The following is a 19,178-nucleotide window of genomic DNA, read 5'->3' on the forward strand; positions in this document are numbered from 1 at the left end:
ATCTGACCCACATCCCCAGTCTTCTCCATACTCATCTTCAGCCCAGGCTTCCCAAATACCTCCTTTTACTCCCCCAGAACTTCCTGTATCTCCCGCCCACTCTCCATCACAAGAGCCAAATCATCTGCATCGAGCATCTTCCTCATAATACCCTTCAAGCTCACCTTCCTGCCTAATAGCTCTATCACCATGATAAACATGAGTGGGCTGAGGGTGCTTCCCCACTTCAAACCAATGTTCACACTGAACTCCTCAGACATACCAGGACAAAACCAAAACTCTTCCCTTCTTTCCCTTGCACATCCCTTCCACCAACCTAACTTCTGCTTCTGGCACTCCCATCCGTCTCATTGTCACCATCACCATCTCCTATGGGACAGTGTCGTTGGCCTTCTCCAGGTCCACAAATCCCAATGCCATCTCACCTTGCAACGCCAACCTCTTCTCCACCAGTTGTCTCAGTGTGAGCATCCTACCCGTTATCCCACTACCCTTCTAAACCTCTGCTGCTCTTCTCCGATCTCCATCTCCACAATCTTCCTTATCCGCCCACCCAGAGTCCTCTCCAGCACCTTCATGATGTAACTTTAGGAGCATGTTGCCCCCGTATTTCCCCAGATCTTAAACATCACCCTTCCCCTTCCATATTGGCACAATTAATCCTGTCCTCCACTTCTCCAGAATTGAACCCCCTCTCATACATATATTCTCAACAGCCTCTTCATCCAACTGACTCTGACTTCTCCCGCTGCAATTATCATCTCTGGACACACCTCATCAATGCCTGGCGCTCTTCCTTTCTTCATCCTCTCCATTGCCTCCACACTTCCTCCTCTGTGATCTCACCAACTCCACTTTTCCCTCAACATAACAGGGTAACTCCAGCTCGCCGTTGCTTCCTTCCTGGTTCAACAGCTCTTTTAAATAAAGCCTGGTGTTGGCTTGATGATTAAGGTGGCTGGCTTTGGATCTTTGGGTCCTGAGTTTGAGCCCTGTCAGCTGCTGAATTAACACCAGGTCGGGTTGACTCAGCCTGTCATCCTTTTGAGGTTGGCAAAATGAGTACCATTGTACTGGTAATAGGAGCATTGCATCAGCGGCACAGTTACACCCTCAACCGTTGATGCAACCAGCAGCCACAGGCTGCACACGAAGAAGAAAAAGCTCTTTGAAATATCCATCCCACACCTTCAATGTTGCCCCCCTCTCTCACCAGCTTCCTGCCACAATCATTAATCACCGCCCCCCACCCCTTCATGTCCTTACCATCCTCACCTGTGTCACGTGCCAATTTATATATCATCTTCCTCCCACCATCCTCTTCCATATCATTCTTTGCCTTATCGACAGCTCTCCTTGCTGCTTTCATCTTCTGCCCATACAGGTGCAGCAACCTTGCATCTGGCTGCCTCCCCCTATACTTGATCTTCTCTATCCTCTTCCCAACCTCCTCCTTTTCACCAACTGCCTTTGCTACCTCCTCTGTCCAACATACTTGGTTTCTATTCCTCGACGATGCACCCTTTTCCTGACGTTGTTCCAAACAAAACTTCTGCAATTCCCCTCTACGCCTCTCCATACCTCCTCCACTCCTCAAAACCTTCTTATTCGTGAAGTTTCTCATACCTAGCCCTTAACCTCTCCTTGTACTTGTATGATGACGTCATAGTCCTTGTACTCTCTCCCCCTATCCCCATGTAATAATCTTCCGACCCCTGCTCATAACCTCCCTCTTTTTCTCCATCCGTACCACAAACACCACAAGCTTGTGATGGCTTGTGCATGCTCTCCCGCCACTACCTTACAATCCTTAACTCTCCACCACCAAATCCAATTCTGTTCTATGTTGTTCACTCATACAGGTAATCTTGTGGCTTTCCCACTTTTGAAATAATTATCCAGCTCAGGCCATCCCATTCCTCACCACCAGCTCCATCAGCTCTTGCCCCTCTCCATTCCTCATTCCCACCCAAATTTACCAAAACATTCCTCTTCACCCCGCTCCGCAACTCCGATATGCGAGTTAAGTCCCTCGCCATGCACAGCATCACGTCCAGCTCAACCATTCCCATCATCCTCTCCAGTACGTCCCTGAATTCCTGCTTCTCTGCCACATTCCTCCCGTTTCTGGCCCATATACCGACATAACACACACCATTTGCCTTTGTACCACCAACCATGCCATAACTATCCGTCCCTTCCCTCTTTCCATTCTGACCACCTGCTTGCTGATCTCTTCCGATACTATTATTCCCTTGCCAGTACTCCTTCCATCCCCATCCATGTGTAACAACTTGTATCCTCCTACCAACATCCTTGCTCTGCCTCCTTGCTCCATTTGGACTCCTGCACCCACAACACTTCCAACCTTCTTCTCTGTATCATCTCCACCACCTTGACTCCTCTCCCCTTCCCCCCTCCCCCCCCAACTGATCCCACATTCAAACTACCTCGCCTGACCTCACTTCTGAGCCGTTGCCCACCTGGCATAGCCGGTACCATCTTGATCAGTTTGAGGCGCTCAGGTCATCAATCAACAGTGCTGCCTGGGCTGACCTGCTGGACCTATTTCCCGAGCTTGTTATCATAATCTTGTGTGCGCGCACCGCACACACTGCTCTCTCTCCACTCGCTCTGTATCCCCATCCCACTCACTCCCTTTCCTCTTCTTCCCCCCCCCCACCCCTCCGCTTCTTTATGTCTCGCTATCCCCGCTCTCCTTAATACATTAAGTTTATGCTTCTTCACCTTACAAGTAAATGCTTTTCACAAAAGTCACTCAATTCTCTCATACAACTCATAAAATCACAAAAATCACAGTTCAAAGATCACTTGGTTCAACCCTCATCACGCTCGCCGAGTCCAAAGGCAAAAAGAGCACCCGCAGTACGAATTGTTGATTTTCTCCACCGCACCATGGGCTGAAGTTAGTCCACAAGCACAAAGAGCACACACAGCACGAATTGTTGATGTACCGCTCTCTCTCCACCGCACTGTGGGCTGAAGCTAGTCCCCAAGCACAAAGAGCACCTGCAGCATGAACTGTTGATGTACTGCTCTTGTTCCATCGCAACATGGGCTGAAACTAGTCCACAAGCACAAAGAGCACCTGCAGTATGAACTGTTCATTTACGACACCGCACTGTGGGCTGAAGCTAGTCCACAAGCACAAAGAGCACCCGCAGAATGAACTGTTGAGTTACGACACCGCACCATGGGCTGAAGCTAGTTCACAAGCACAAAGAGCACCTGGAGCACGAACTGTTGATGTAGCGCTCTCTCCCTCACGTGGACGAAAGCTATTCCTTTCCTTAAATTTCATGTAGTCAAACGAGTTTATTGTAATCTGCTCCGTCTGTCCGTCCTTCACGCTATCTCCTCCTAAACGGTTTTGCAGAAATTCACTAAACTTGGTATTTATGATCACCACATAGCAAGAAGATACAAGAGCAGTGCCATTTTGGCCCCAGCCCCTGCAGCATGGTCAAAAGGTCAAATACCAAAAAATGCAATTACGGGCACATTTTAAAACTTTTTTAATGAAACTTTGTATTTGCAATCAACATTGGGGGACGAATGAATGTAACAATCTTTTGCATTTGACCCCTGGTCCATGCCCCAGGGGGTGGTGACCTCACTGACCTGAGGTCACAGGGATCAACACGGAAAAAAAATTATTCCTCAAAATGTGTTATTTGGGTTATTCCTGGTGGAATTCTTTGCCATCTTTCAACTTTGTTTGAGGTGGGAAGTGTGGGGATTTACAATGGCACATCATCAACTTCGCTCGAGCTAAAATTGTGGTCATTAGCCATTTTATATACATGCTACCCCTGTTCAAATTGAACGTTTCTCCTGTGCAAACCTTTGGACAGTCAAATTATATTGTCACTTACATTAGGTGTGTGAACTTTCACTCAACACACCCGTACACTTGGGGCATAGGACAGCCCACTGGTTATTGGTTGAATTTGAAGCCACAGAGTGAACAAAACTTCATGTTTTTGCAAGTGATTCTTGTTTTCCTAAAAGCTCAATGGCAGGAAGAGAAAACGTTGCCATGCTATCTCTTTGCATTCCAGTTTTCAGAACGAAATTAACAATTCAGCAAAACCTCACCAGGGCATTTGTCGAGGTAACCCCTTTTGCACACCAATGATCCTGTATTAACCTTGGCAGCCCTTGGTGCTATATTAAAGTTAACCTGCATCAAAAACACACACACACACACACACGACAGTTAGTGACTGTCTGGAGCTCAATGACGATCCTGAAAAGAGTTCTCAGAACAAACACAAGGTGGGAATAATTACAGCTGTTAAAGAGGTAGTTGTAGTGAGATTGTCAGGGGACATTTATATATTACTAGATGACCCGTGAACCCGTTGGGTTCCCGTTGTAACAGCGGTTGATTAAAAAAAAATCATTTCAAAAAAACAACAACAAGAGAGCTCCAGGGAACTATACCACTGAGGTTGTTTGCAATTATCAAACAATCCCGAAGAGTACTTGACTGAATTGGGAATTGATTTTTTTTCATAATTTTTTTTCGTTGCCCGATTTGAACGAAACTTGACATTGCATGTCAATGTGAAGAAAAAAAACGGAGAAAAGGAAAGTCGAAGAAATTATTGTGCATAATCTTCAAAACACAATTTTATTTATTAACGAACACGGAAGTATTGTTGCGGGGCCGGGACGTCGGCCGCAGGCACAACCGCTGGATGGAGCCGCAAGTCGGCTCGACCAATCGCCCGGAATTCAGATCATCGCCCCGGATAAGTCCGGAGTCGACGGGTCCTCTCGAGGACCGAAATCCGCCAATGGATAGACCACGTGGGGTAGGGTCGATTGCCAACTTCAATTTACCTAAATACCCACGTGGTCCAACTACCGGGGAATTTCACCCTTGACGGAAATCGTACGAAAATGAGCCGCTTAGCGCGCTAAGCCGTGTGTGATTCCGAGCGGTTTAATCGCCAAGAACCGTCGGTCCAGATTTCCCCTCACGGAGGCACAACGGCCTTGCTAATTTTCCCCCACACGTGATACGCTCAGTCAATGAAAGAAGGGACGCGAACGAGCTGAAAACATTGAACAAATGGGGGGTTTATTTATAAAGCAATAGGTGGGGAATGAGGGAAGCACGTAAGGGCAGAACTAAACCACCTATTGATAATGCAATGCAAATATATACAGCACAGGCACTTAAACAGTTTTCTACTTGGTAGACAGGCCCACAAACACACACACACACACACACACACACACACACACACACACACACACACACACACACACACACGCACACCCCAATAATTGGACCGAAAGGTCTTTATTTGGACCTCCAGCCCGGAGGATAGTCGGGCTGAGGACCAGGATGGCTGGCTACCTGGCCACAAACGCGCGACTGGACGTTCCCTCCTTCCGGGAGCTCCGGTCTCCGAAGGACTGGTGCAGCGCAACGGAACCCAGCCGAGGTGAGACGAGATGATCGCCCAAGTTTGCAATCACGCGGAAGAGGAGGCGAAGGAGGATGAGGACGCCGACCAGACCAGACTGGCTTCCCAGAGACGAGCGCTCCAGCGAGATGACGACCGAACCCAGCTAGAACGAGATGGGTCGCTTGAGATGATGCTCCTCCTCGCTTCTTCCTTCCCTTCGCTTCTCCTCAAGTCTCCTCGCTTTCTGCATCGCTGCAAGCTTCCTTCATACACTCCAGTGCGTGGGGAAAATCCCGGCGCGGGAGTTGTCGTTCTTTTCTGAGCATACTTTTTGTAATGGTCATTCCTGTTTTCATCTCAGAATCTCAGGGCTGGAGTGTTGTTCTTTTCTGAGCATACTTTTTGTAACGGTCATTCCTGTTTATGTCTCAGAATCTCGGGGCGGGGGTGTTGTTCTTCTTTGCAGAGGAGGGTTGTTCTTCTTACAGACTCTCGATAAAACTCCTAACTTAAAATAAATCACAGTGCATTTACATTGATTTATCCATTAAACCAGGGACGGGAAGCTATCTATAAAGCACATACTTACAGAGATAACTGAGCTAAAGGACCTGAGTGTTGTGTGCGATAGATTTCCAAATTCGTAACAGTATTAGATCAAAATGGCGATGTTTATTTTATGCTTAAAAATAAATCGTTCTTTGTCTTTAATAAATGTTTGATTTTTTTTAAAAATAAATCATTTCAAGAAAAATAAAAAAGATAGCTCCAGCGAACTATACCGCTGAGGTTGTTTGCATTGATCAGATTCTCCCGAAGAGTACTTGACTGAATCGGGAATTGATTTTTTAATCATTTTTTAATTGCCTGATTTTAACGAAACTTGATACTGCACACCGCGGGAGAATGGTGAGTAATGTGGGCTGAAAATTTTTGTGCTATCATGTACCATTTTGCGGTATTTCGGGAACATACATACATACATACATACATATATACAAGATGAGAGTTTTAGTAATATATAGATAGATGTAAGCAAAAATGGCATTGGCTTTTGACCGTTTCCCCTCTTTCCTCCCACAAGTGAGGAGGGGTGACAGCCCATTCATTTGCCCATTTCCTTTGTTTCATACATCTCCATTTTTTCCCTTCCCCTTAACTCCTAATTCCTACATACGTCGTGTGTGGGAAACCCCTTTCCATCCTAGGCCATAATCAAGCTGTCATTCTCATCTGTAATGTCTTGTCGAAAACAAACTTCACAATTCTGTGTTTCTCTCTCAGCCGACAGCAGCAAGTGCGCAGCGAGACAGAGGAATGGAGCTCAGAAAGTGAGAGTGAAAGTGAAGATGAAGAAGAGTTGCAGCTCATTCTGAAGGAACTTCTGCGCCAGAATGAAGAACTGGAGGTGATTTCTCTTTTGAAGTTTCTGAATAAAACAGGTTATACCAGAATAAAAACCCATTAGCTGAACTGCATTTTGGACAAAAATCGTCTGAGGGACACTGCAGCTTGCATCCTATATTTTTCTAATCTTTCAATGATGGTGATTTTTGATGACAACCTTGTATCTGTCATTAAGCAAGTACGAGCTGAAGGTTAGTAGAGTGGGGGCCTCGTACAATCAAAAAGCATTTTTTGAAGATATTTATTGTAGACTTTGTAACAAGTCAGACTTTTATCAAACAAAGTGTTTTTTTTTTAAATTGACAACTAGAGAGTTCATAAAACACCTTACCCCACCGAGTCTTAAGAAACAAGGACATGGGTGGGGTCTGCGAGCGGAAAATTTGATTGGTCATGATGACAAAAAATGCTGTAACATTTTGTCCAAGTACTACTAAACGGAAAGTTTTTGAAAGTGCTTAAAAGGCGATTTGTGTTCTACAGTATTCAAGTACATAATTCAATTTAAGTAAAATAAAGATTTTCAGGGCTGTAGGGAAAATTCGGAAGTTTACTACCATTGCTGCAGGGTCTTCCACACAACCTTATTTAACATGTTGCATTAGTTATTCATGCCTGTTGTTTGTGTCCTTTATGACATCCTTCAAAACAGTAAGTTTCCTGTTTGGAATTACTTTCAATTTTTTTGACTGCCAGCAACTAGACAAAGCAAAGTATGTATCTCACTCCTCCCTGTGCATGTGTGATTGGGATGACTTCAGAGACAAAGTACTGCCAAACTCCAGGTTTGTTTTCCGACTAATGTTTAAAATACACCATTGAATTGAAATCAAATTGTTACTCGATCACAAACTGATATTTGTTGACAGACGGTGGACAGACAAAATGAACCAATTGCTTAACCCCACTTTTCACTTCGCTTCCAGGGGTATTGACATGTACTTTCTTAAGAGTCGTGGGGCACACAATTTTATATTCATTCCATAGACTCCTATAGAGAAGGGCTGGAACCTTCCATGCTCGGGGTTTGTAACTTGAGTCTGAAGGATTAACTTGAGTCCGGGGCTAAAATGACTTCTAGAAGGGCTAGAGACACGATCTCGGGATCCATATAGGGGTTTTTGAGGATGGCGAGTTCAATAGTGTCATTTTTAATGCCACCTGAGGTCATCTTCAAGGTCAAAAGGTCATATTTCAAGGTCAAATTGCTGAATTTTGGTATTTTTTGCCCGTTTTTGTGTCTCCCTCATAAAGGGTGAGAGATGGCTGATTGTAATAAGATGCAAATGTGTAGAGCTGTCAAATTTTGATATTTATTGTCATATCGTATTACATAAACATTATATGCATGTCACAACACTATGCCTATTACAACTATGTCTATGTCTATCACTAGTTGGAGAGCTTTTCTTGCCTCATGAGGCATCCCAAAGCTTTTTCTTTGTCACTAAAGGCCCAGTCACACCTTGACGTTTTAGCCAGCAATGGCAACGTATCAAAATGTATGTAAAACGCTGCCTTACGCTGAACTTTTGATGGTTATTTTAAGGATTCGGACGTATTCATAACGAGTTGGTCGTATGCATAACATATTAGTAACGGACACAGAACGTTTCGTTGTCTTCTAGATAACTTATACCAACGAATGCTTAGCCTGTTGTCGGCGTTCACAACCTATGCCCAATGATAGTCGACCTTATGCATAGCGCGCTGCACATATCGCCGACGAACTCGTGGCGTAGCCTATTAAAAGGCTGACGCACAATGATTCAAATCATAACCGCTGGAGAAATGGAAACGTCAACATCGCAGTCACACCTTGGCGATCTTGCCAGCGTATGCCGACCTCTGAAAAATGCGTGTAAAACGCTGGCGCACGTTGAATACGGTATGGGTAAGTTTGGTATACGTGAATAGAACAATAAAGTACGCTATCATACGTCGTAGTAAGTGGAGTACGTCTTGTACTTTTAAACGCGTTAAACATTTTACGACATACTTGCCGTATGCCTCACACGTTCCGCATGCGATGGGAATAAGTTGTACACACGATATGCGATCGTTGGCACACGTCAACAAAAGATACTTGTAAGTTACTCATAAGTCGAAACACGTCGAGGTAATGGTTAGCGTCAGTGTTCCAGACTCCGTTTTTTTTTTTTTTTTCTTCGGTATAATGCTGATGTTGACACTTTGATTTCTAGTGCGGTTATAATATAATTAATAGGCTGCCGCTCAACGATTTAAATCATAACCGCACTAGAAATCGAAGTGTCAACATCACCGTCATAGCGAAGAAAAAAAAATAAAAAATAAAAATAAAAAACAGGGAGTCTGGAACACTGACGCTAACCATTACATTGACGTGTTTCGACTTATGAGTACCTTACAAGTAACGTGTGTCAACGATCGCGTAACGGGCCTACAACACGTTACTCCTCGGTTAGAAATAAGTTTCGGGTACGCTAAACATTACCTCGACGTGTTTCGACTTATGATTAACTTACAATTAATGTGTGTCGACGTGTGTCAACGATCGCATAACGTGCCTACAACTTATGGGCAGCGTAGCGGAACTTGTGAGTCATATGCTGGCATAAGTCATAAAATTTCAAGCATGCTAAAATTTGAGAACAACCGCAAAGTACAACGATGAAAGCCGGCGTACTACGACGTATGGCAGTGTTTTTCAGCGTGCTCTCAATGTTTCCAAAACTTACCCATAACGTATTCGACGTGTGCGAGCGTTTTAGACAAATTTTTCAAAAATTGCCATAAGCTGGCTAAAACGTCAAGGTGTGACTGGGCCTTTACATTGAGAACATGAGCTTTCAATAGAATGTTAGCTAAAGTAGTACATGCAGCATTACTACTAGCTTAAGGTGCATCTACAGAGGATAACAGCTCAGCAAAATGAAATCGGCAACGCATTTTAGTCTTGTCATACAAATTATAGGCATTATGTACAAAAAAGACGGTTGACATAGTCGGCACACTCAATCCACCTCTATTCAAATTATCTAGAAACTCAGATGACACCTTGTTACCATCTTGATTACCATCCTCGTTACCACCAACATCAATGATCTCCTCCATACTAGTGCTATCACCATCTTCATCATCAATGATCTCCTCCATACTAGTGCTATCACCATCTTCATCATCAATGATCTCCTCCATACTAGTGCTATCGCCATATCTATGAACAAGGTGTCCGGCCAAATAAACGACTTTATGCTTAAGGGCATCGTCAGACCCCAAGAGATCCTGAGTGTCTTGAGGAGTAATCTCATCAATGAGTTCACTTCGCTCATCTGGATTTATGGAAGTTGTACAGTTCTTGTCGCAATCAATCACACGAGAACTAGATTCGGGCATAATGTGATGCTTAATGAGTGTTTGCAAATTAAAAATTTTAGCTGCAGCCATAATGTCAACTACGTCAATGTAGAAGTTTCCACCGCTTCTTTGCCTGGCTTGGCCAAAAAACTTTTCCAAGGCTTCATCTGCAAATAAAGCAGGAAGAACGTAGTCAAAGTCTTTCTCTGCCAGAAGCAATTTGGCAGCATCCACATTATTACGTGTGGACACAGTGAAGGCTTCAGCAGTTTGCTGAGTTAGCTTCAGCTTACGACCACCACCTCCTTGCCATGCGCAGGTAGATATAATTTGGCAGGCCTGCTCCAGCCGAGTGAAACTTGTACAGTCTGCTGTCCAAGGCTGTCTGAATTCGTCGTGCAGATGGATAGCTGAGAAACGGTCTTTCACGTTCATCATCTTGAACCACTCACTCATTATCTGGGTGAGGATGATTGTACCTTCGCTGATGCCCAGTGAATCCTTGAAGGTCTTTAAAGCAGCGACAGTCTTGTCATTGAACACTTGGCATACCAATGGTACGCTCTAGCGTTGAAGGGGCTTGGGGAAAACAGCGGTGTGCGTCAGCTTGGATAAGCGAATAGGAGTAGCCCGGTCGATCTCATAAACCTTCTGAATATCACTCCAGTAAGCTTTGTACTCATTACCATCTACGACAAATGAGAGTGTCTTGCCATTAACAGTAATCCAGTTGTTGCGAACAATTTTGAAGATGTGCACATAGTCGTACACTAAGAACATAGATTGCTCTTGAATTAACAGCACTTGGCAACCTCCTGGTCCTCCAAGTTTTGAATAAACACTGCGGTTGGGATTGCAATTGTCACATATCAAAGAAATCACAGTACCGCCAGCACCAACTACAGCTGATGCAGCTTTGATAAGGAGTTCCTTCAGCTGATCGGCAGTTAGTTTTTTGCAGGGCAAAATGCGTAGAATATAGTGTGGACCACCGAAATGGCAGGCAACTTCAACAACCATAGCATGTGAAGCAAGCATTTCGTGTTCACCACCCGCTGCTGCATTTTGAGCATATCCTACAACATGCCCTCCAGAAAATCGCAACGTCTCGACCAGCTTTACCTCGTCAAACATTAAATTGACCAAACGCTGCTGTGGTTTAAGCTGGTCGAACAAGGTTTTGAGGTTGGAGTCCTGCTGGCTACCAGCAAGCATCTGTTTTACCTTTTTTGTTGATGGTAGAATGATTAAGCCGGATCGCCGAATCATTTTGTATGCACTGGGTGATATGTTGTGAAGCTGCATTGCGAAAATCATAGTATCAGTATCAAATCGGCGACGATCAAGAGGTTTGAACATAAGATGCAGCTGCGACAGAAGGAAGGTGAAATGAGGAAGCTCGTGTGCCTCAGTCATCCAACAGAGCTGGCTTATTACAAGCTGAATAATTTCCTTGCTTGTGCATTCATAGATGTTTACCTGGTCAGTTATGGATTGAATCTGGGACCATTTTGAGAGCAGGCTGTTCTTCTGCAAAGGAAAAAGTCGTTTGGGCACCTCAATGCCATCTTTCTCAACTCTATTCAAGAATAGAAATCCAAAAGGTGAGTGAACTTGTTGGAAATGAAAGAACTGCTTGACAGTTTGTCCAGTAGCATCAGTTCTTGATAGGTAAAGGTTTTCCTGGTCTTTTATGATGTTAAAGCCAGGAAAATAGGAGCTGATTTTAGCACAGAAGTGGTCGAAATCTTGGATATTGTCTGCAGCCTCATCAGCTGCCTGCATCTTCTTAGCTCTTGATTCTGACGTGGAAGATGATGTTGGGCGTGGGGCTGAGGTCACCTGCTTCAAAGCTGATTTCGGTACTCCAGGAAATATTGATGGGGGTTCTTTGGGTCGTTTGCCACCCCTAGCTGACACCCAATCACAATTGAAATGTGTCTCACAAATATATATCTCCTTTAAGCACCTCAAGCTTTCTTTCTCATTTGGCATTGCCAATATCCATCTCTCCCTCTCCTCAGGATCTTTTGGGAAGGATATGACCTTTACATAAGGCATCCCATCATAGTTTCCTCTACAACCAAAGCAGCTGCAACGACGTGGCATATTGTCACCAAAGCAGGAAACAACACAAAAATCCTGTGAGATCACCAGCTGGACAGTTTCTGAAAGAGAAACAAACAAAACATACATTAGTTAACGATGATAATAATCAGCAAGTAGGTGCAGTAGGTGCACAATGTCATGATTTGTCATAGACTTTACAAAAGTTTTCCTCTATGAGTTAGACACAAAAACGGGAAAAAATACCAAAATTCAGTAATTTGACCTTGAAATATGACCTTTTGACCTTGAATATGACCTCAGGTGGTGTTGAAAATGACACTATTGAACTCGCCGTCCTCAAAAACCCCAATATGGATCCCGAGATCGTGTCTCTAGCCCTTCTAGAAGTCATTTTAGCCCTGGACTCAAGTTAATCCTTCAGACTCAAGTTACAAACCCCGAGATCGTGACGTTCCAGTCCTTCTCTATAGGAGTCTATGATTTATTCATACATAACCGGTATTGAAGTGTTGCCATTTAATAACTTACAAAACCATAATCAAATTCTGCATCTTGTGCAACATCTGCTAACAGTTGGTTTTTTTTGGGGGGGGGGGGGGTTTCCTCCACCACCAAAGGTGAAGGAGGTTATATTTTCACCCCTCTGTGTCTGTCTGTTTGTCTGTCTGTCTGTCTTTGTGCAGGATATCTCAAAAATTTGTAGACGGATCCAGATGAAATTTGGTGAGCATGTTCGGTGTGTGACAAGGACGAACTGATTAGATTTTGGTGAAGATCCTGATCCGGATCCGACTACCAGAATTGTTTGTGATTCTTCACCATTGAGAGATAGGGCTAAACTGATATATAGCACGATATCTCAAAAGGTTGTCGACCGATTCAGATGAAACTTGGTGGACAGGTTGGGTGTGTGACCACGACGGATTGGTTCGATTTCGGTGAAGATCCAAATCTGGATACAAGAATTATTTAATTTCCAAAGTGATTCTTCACCATTGAGAGATTGGGCCAAAAACGATATATTCCAAATTCCATGATATTCCAAATATGTATTGGGCCCGATATGTTCTTGTGGATCAGGCATTACGTGGCAGAGGTATGCGCTCTTCCGAGTGCCCCTCTAGTTTTTGTTTTGTTTTGTTTTGTTTTTGGTGTACATAGTCGAGGCTTGTGGAAGAGCTAACAGTGAACGGATGAGGACGTACTAGCACACTGAACTAGAGCAAGCACACTGAACGGATCAGAACGGATAGAAAAAAACAAGATGCAAAACATGCATGTATGGAGAAGGAAACTCCAGAGAAGAAAAACTGGAAATTTAGAAGGGATTTGGGTGGGGTTAACGAGGGTATAAAAGATCATGGTTTTGGATTGAGGATGAGGGATGGTGGGTGATCAGAGATGGTGATGAACAGTTGTCTTGAAGACCTGGTGGGAAGAATGTGGTTGAAGAGAACGTGGAAGTTGATTCCACAGCTGGGAAAAAAGAAGAACAAATGAGTGGTAGTGAGCAGTGATCCTGGATTTAAGTAGTTTTACCAAAAGAGGGTTGATGGTGGACTGTGTGAGCCCTGCAGAAACCTTGGTGGGGTGGAAGACATGGAAAGAGCAGAGGGTGAAAGACCAGAAAGAAGATGATAGAAGACAGAGAGACTACTGACCTGTCTGCGATGGCGAAGTCATAAACCCATAGACTTGGCTTCAGCGAAAGAGGTTCCAATAATCTTAAAGACCTCAGTTTTGACAGTTTCGACAGCATCAAGCTGAGGAGGCAAGGGAGCCAGCCCAGAAGGTAGAGCACTACTCAAGCTGTGGATAAAGGCCTTGTAGATGGATCGGAGTTCAGGTGTGCCAAGGAAGGACTTTGTACAACAGAGGATGCCCAGACGGCAGCTGCCTTTGAAGGCCAACATTTAAATGTGGTTTGCCCAAGAAAGATCGTTGCTGATCATGTGACCTCGGAGTTTGAATGACTGAATCTCCTCAAGAGGATTGGTAACAAAGTAGATGGGGGAGGGGGTGGAGGGTTGCCAGAAATTCCTTTTGTAGAGAGATAGTGAGAGTGTGACATGTGTCACTATTTAAAGACATATTCCAAGTGTTTGACCATTTGTGATATCTATATATTTTTTTTCAAGGTCTGAAAAGAGGGAAGAGGCTGCAACCTGCCTTACTGGAGGATGATGAATATCATGGCAGAGTGTTGAGTCATCAGCAAATAGATAGAGGGTTTTCCAGAGTCAGAGAGATTGTTGATGAAGATCAGGAATAGGACTTGGCCCAGGACACTGCCTTGGGGCACACCAGCCTTGACGGGGAGAGGAGATGAAAGAATTTTGTTGAGAACTGCATGTTGGCTATGAGAGTAGAGGAAGTCAGGAAGCCATGTGTGAAGGTGGCCTTGGATGCCATAGGTACAGAGTTTGGAGAGTAAGGCACAATGCCAGACTGCATCAAAAGCATAAGATATGTCCAGAGAGATGGCCCTGATCCCATTTCTGTCATTGAGGGCCACTATCCATTGTTGTTTGAGGAGAAGTAGCATGGCCAAGGTGGAGTGACCTGGTCTGAAACAAAATTGGTGATCTGAGATGGTCATTGGAGAAAAGGAAGGATTTCATATCAAATGCGATGACTTATTCCATGACCTTGCTGATGATTGGAAGTATGCTGATCAGTCTGTAGTAGAGGGGATCCGTTTTTGCAATTTTCTATGTAGTGTAGTGATGTTGGCAGATTTTCTAGCAGATGGAAGATGAGCTAGTGCAAATGACAAGGTCAACCAGGCAGAGAGAGAATGTGTAAGACCAGCACAGCAGGATTTTAGGACATGTGAGCTGATGCCGTCCAGTCCAGTCCAGTGGCAGTTGAGGGTTGAAAGAACCTTCTCTACCTTCTCAGGACGTGTAAAAGACAGAGTCCAGGAGCAGTTGCGTATGACAGGGAAGGATAGGTAGAGGGAGGGGTTGGAGACAAGATTTTGAAGCAAACACAGAATGGAGGCATTGGGCCTTCTCACGAGCGGAGTCTGCTGTGGTACCATTTTAAGTGACGGAAGGGATGGAAGGGGAGCATATTCCAGAGACTGACTTAACTTGATGCCATCAGGTTTTAGAAGAGGGAGACCAGTTTGAAAGTTCATTCTTGAGGTTGGACTGATATTGTTTTCCTTTTCCTGCTATCATGAAAGTGGACAGACACTTGTTGCAGACTTTTTGGAATGAACAGAGATTGCCTATGGTCAGATTTCCCTTTCAGAAAGAGATGGCAAGTTTCCCAGAAGGGAGGATTTGCCATGAGGGGAAATTTGGGTGGGAAAGTTCACAGATTAAGTCAGTCCAATGGAGTCACAGAAGTGCTTTGCTGAAGTACCATGGTTTGTGAGAGATACCAACACGAAGCCTGGTGTTGGCGCAGTGGTTAGGGCAATGGCTTGGGACCCAAGAGGTCCTGAGTTCAAGCCCTGTTGAGACACAGAATTAATATATGTATATATATATATATATATATATATATATATATATATATATATATATATATATATATATATATATATATATATACCAAGTCGAAAACACCAGGGGGTTGACTCAGCCTGCCTTCCTTCCGAGGTCGGCGAAATGAGCACCAGTTGTCCTGGGCCCGGTGTATGCCCCGGTTAGAATAGGTGTACCATATCCCTGTGTGTCGTAAGAGGCGACCAGGGTTGCGTCAGGAAGGGCATCCGGCGTAAAAACCTATGCCAAATCATTATGCGGACAACAAAACGAATTTCCATACCGGATCGGTCGAGGCCCGGGTTACCAACGACCGCCACCGGTACCGGTGGTCAGCAGGGTACCAGTGGAAATTGTGCTACTGCTGGGCGAAGGAGGAGAAGGAGACGGGGAAGGCAAGTCCGGAGGCAGTGGGAGAGGGGGAAGGGTAGAAGTGTGGAGGTGAGAGTTGGAACTCTGAATGTTGGGACGATGACTGGCAAAGGGCGAGAGTTGGCTGATATGATGGAGAGAAGAAAGGTGGACATACTGTGTGTACAAGAGACCAAGTGGATGGGGAGTAAGGCTAGGAGCATTGGAGGTGGTTTCAAACTGTTCTACCATGGTGTGGATGGGAGGAGAAATGGTGTCGGGGTAATCCTGAAGGAAGATAATGTCAAGAGGGTATTGGAGGTGAGGAGAGTGTCTGACCGAGTGATGAGTGTGAAGTTGGAAATTGAAGGGGTGATGATGAATGTCATCAGTGCATCTGCCCCACATATGGGGTGTGAGATGGAGTATAAAGAAGATTTCTGGAGTGAGTTAGATGAAGTGGTGGAGAGTGTATCCAAGGATGAAAGAGTGGTGATTGGAGCAGATTTCAATGGACATGTTGGGGAAGGGAATAAAGAGGATGAGCAACAATAAAGAGGATCAATTCAATTGTGCAACTACAGCAGAAGTGGTGAGGGAGATAGCGAGGAAGGTAGTTGGTGTGACCTCTGGACAGAGGAAGGAAGATAAGCAGACTTGGTGGTGGAACGAGGAAGTACAGGAAAGTATAAGGAAGAAGGGGTTGGCGAAAAAGAAGTGGGATAGTCAGAGAGATGAAGAAAGTAGGCAGGAGTACAAGGAGTGGTGGCGAAAAGCAAAAAGAGAGGTGGCAAAGGCCAAGGAAAAGGCATATGACAAGCTGTATGAGAAGTTGGATACAAAAGAAGGGGAAAAGGATTTATACCGATTGGCAAGACAGAGGGACCGAGTTGGGAAGGATGTGCTGCAGGTTAGGGTGATAAAGGACGCAAATGGGAATGTGCTGACGAGCGAGGAGAGTATGTTGAGAAGGTGGATGGAGTACTTTGAGGAGCTGATGAATGAAGAAAAAGAGAAAAAGAGAAAAAGAGAAAAAGAGAAAGAGAGAAAGAGAGAAAGAGAGAAAGAGAGAGAGTGAGAGATAGTGAGAGATAGTGAGAGATAGTGAGAGATAGTGAGAGAGAGAGAGAGAGAGAGAGAGAGAGAGAGAGAGAGAGAGATAGAGAGATAGAGAGATAGATAGAGAGATAGAGAGATAGAGAGATAGAGAGATAGAGAGATAGAGAGATAGAGAGATAGAGAGATAGAGAGATAGATAGTGAGATAGTGAATCTGGAAGTGGGGTGGATCAGTAAGGATGAAGTGAGGACTGCTATAAAGAAGATGAAAAGTGGAAAGGGAGTTGGCCCAGATGGTATACCAGTGGAGGCATGGAAGTGCTGAGGAGAGATGGCAGTGGGGTTGTTAACCAGATTGTTTAATCAAGTCTTGGAAAGTAAGAGGATGCCGGAGGAGTGGAGATTAAGTTTACTGGTTCCGATTTTCAAGAATAAGGGTGATGTGCAGAGCTGTGGAAATTACAGAGGGATAAAGTTGTTAAGCCACACCATGAAGTTGTGGGAAAGAGTAGTGGAAGCTAGGTTGAGAGGAGAGGTGACGATCTGTGAGCAGCAATATGGGTTTATGCCAGGAAAGAGCACCACTGATGCGATGTTTGCTTTGAGAATGTTGATGGAGAAGTATAGGGAAGGCCAGAAAGAGTTACATTGTGTGTTTGTGGATTTAGAGAAAGCTTATGATAGGGTGCCAAGAGAGGAGTTGTGGCATTGTATGAGGAAGTCGGGAGTGTTGGAGAAGTATGTGAGGATCGTGCAGGATATGTATGAGGACAGTGTGACAGCGGTGAGGTGTGCGGTAGGAATGACGGACCGTTTTAAGGTAAAAGTGGGATTGCACCAAGGATCGACTCTGATCCCTTTCCTGTTTACAATGGTGATGGACAGGTTGACAGACGAGATCAGACTAGAGTCTCCATGGACTATGATGTTCGCGGATGACATCATGATCTGTAGGGAGAGTAGGGAGCAGGCTGAATCGAGCCTTGAGAGGTGGAGGTACGCACTGGAGAGAAGGGGAATGTTAGTCAGTCGGAGTAAGACGGAGTACATGTGCGTAAATGAGAGGGAGGGTGGTGGTTTGGTGCGGTTGCAAGGAGTTGAGGTGGGGAAGGTGGATTGGTTTAAATACTTGGGATCAACTGTTCAAAGTAACGGAGAGTGTGGGAGAGAAGTGAAAAAGAGAGTGCAGGCATGATGGAGTGGGTGGAGAAGAGTTGCAGGAGTGATTTGTGACAGAAGGGTAGCTGCAAGAGTGAAGGGGAAAGTATACAAGACGGTAGTGAGACCAGCTATGTTGTATGGTTTGGAGGCGGTGGCGCTAACAAAAAGACAGGAAGCAGAGCTGGAGGTGGCAGAGTTAAAGATGCTGCGATTCTCGTTGGGAGTGATGAGGATGGATAGGATAAGGAATGAGTATATTAGAGGGACTGCGCAGGTGGGACGGTTTGGAGACAAAGTGAGAGAGGTGAGATTGAGATGGTTTGGACATGTGCACAGGAGGGAAGCGGAGTATATCGGGAGAAGGATGTTGAAGATGGAGCCGCCAGGCAGGAGGAGAAGAGGAAGGCCAAAGAAGAGGTTCATGGATGCGGTGAAGGCGGACATGCGGGTGGTTGGAGTGTCAATGGAAGATGTGGAGGATAGAGCGAAATGGAGACGGTTGGTCCGCTGTGGCGACCCCTAACGGGAGCAAGCCGAGAGAGGAAGAAGAAGACCAACACGAAGCCAAGTTGCATAGTGACAATTGAAATTGCCTTATACCAGTACGTGCCCGTAAAAAATAAAATAATAATAATAATAAATAAATAAACCTCACAGGCCGTTTCTTCGCTCTCACGTGCCCATACGTGCGTGACCCGGAAGTTCGATATTATTCGCAATTACAATAATTCGCAATTTATTTTTAATACCCAATTATTCAATTAGCACCAACGTATTTTACCTTTTCGCAATGTCATGGCAAGCAAAAACAAAAAGAGAAGAGAAGAGAGAGAAAAAATTTACTTCCTAGT

The 19,178-nt window shown here is 44.7% G+C and overlaps 2 protein-coding genes across 7 annotated transcripts in view; one reads left to right on the forward strand and one right to left on the reverse strand.

The window, feature by feature from the left end:
- RALBP1 (ralA binding protein 1) overlaps positions 1-19,178 on the forward strand; it is a 130,973-nt gene that overhangs the window by 91,236 nt on the left and 20,559 nt on the right. For all 6 annotated transcript variants that reach the window (XM_085848873.1, XM_085848868.1, XM_085848872.1 and 3 more), the window contains exon 10: positions 6,729-6,852. In XM_085848873.1, the coding sequence (XP_085704999.1) occupies positions 6,729-6,852 (124 nt within the window). The remainder of the gene's footprint in view (positions 1-6,728; positions 6,853-19,178) is intronic.
- LOC147016132 (uncharacterized) lies at positions 9,766-19,076 on the reverse strand. Its single transcript, XM_085848874.1, has 2 exons — positions 18,983-19,076; positions 9,766-12,358 (listed from the first exon to the last, which is right to left on the reverse strand). The coding sequence occupies exon 2, from the start codon at positions 12,297-12,299 to the stop codon at positions 10,755-10,757; it is 1,545 nt and encodes a 514-aa protein (XP_085705000.1). The 5' UTR covers positions 12,300-12,358; positions 18,983-19,076; the 3' UTR covers positions 9,766-10,754.

Source organism: Eptatretus burgeri, chromosome 12 (genome assembly GCF_056783735.1).
Source record: "Eptatretus burgeri isolate ZD-2024b chromosome 12, Ebu_testis_v1, whole genome shotgun sequence".
NCBI classification, from domain to species: Eukaryota; Metazoa; Chordata; class Myxini; order Myxiniformes; family Myxinidae; genus Eptatretus; species Eptatretus burgeri.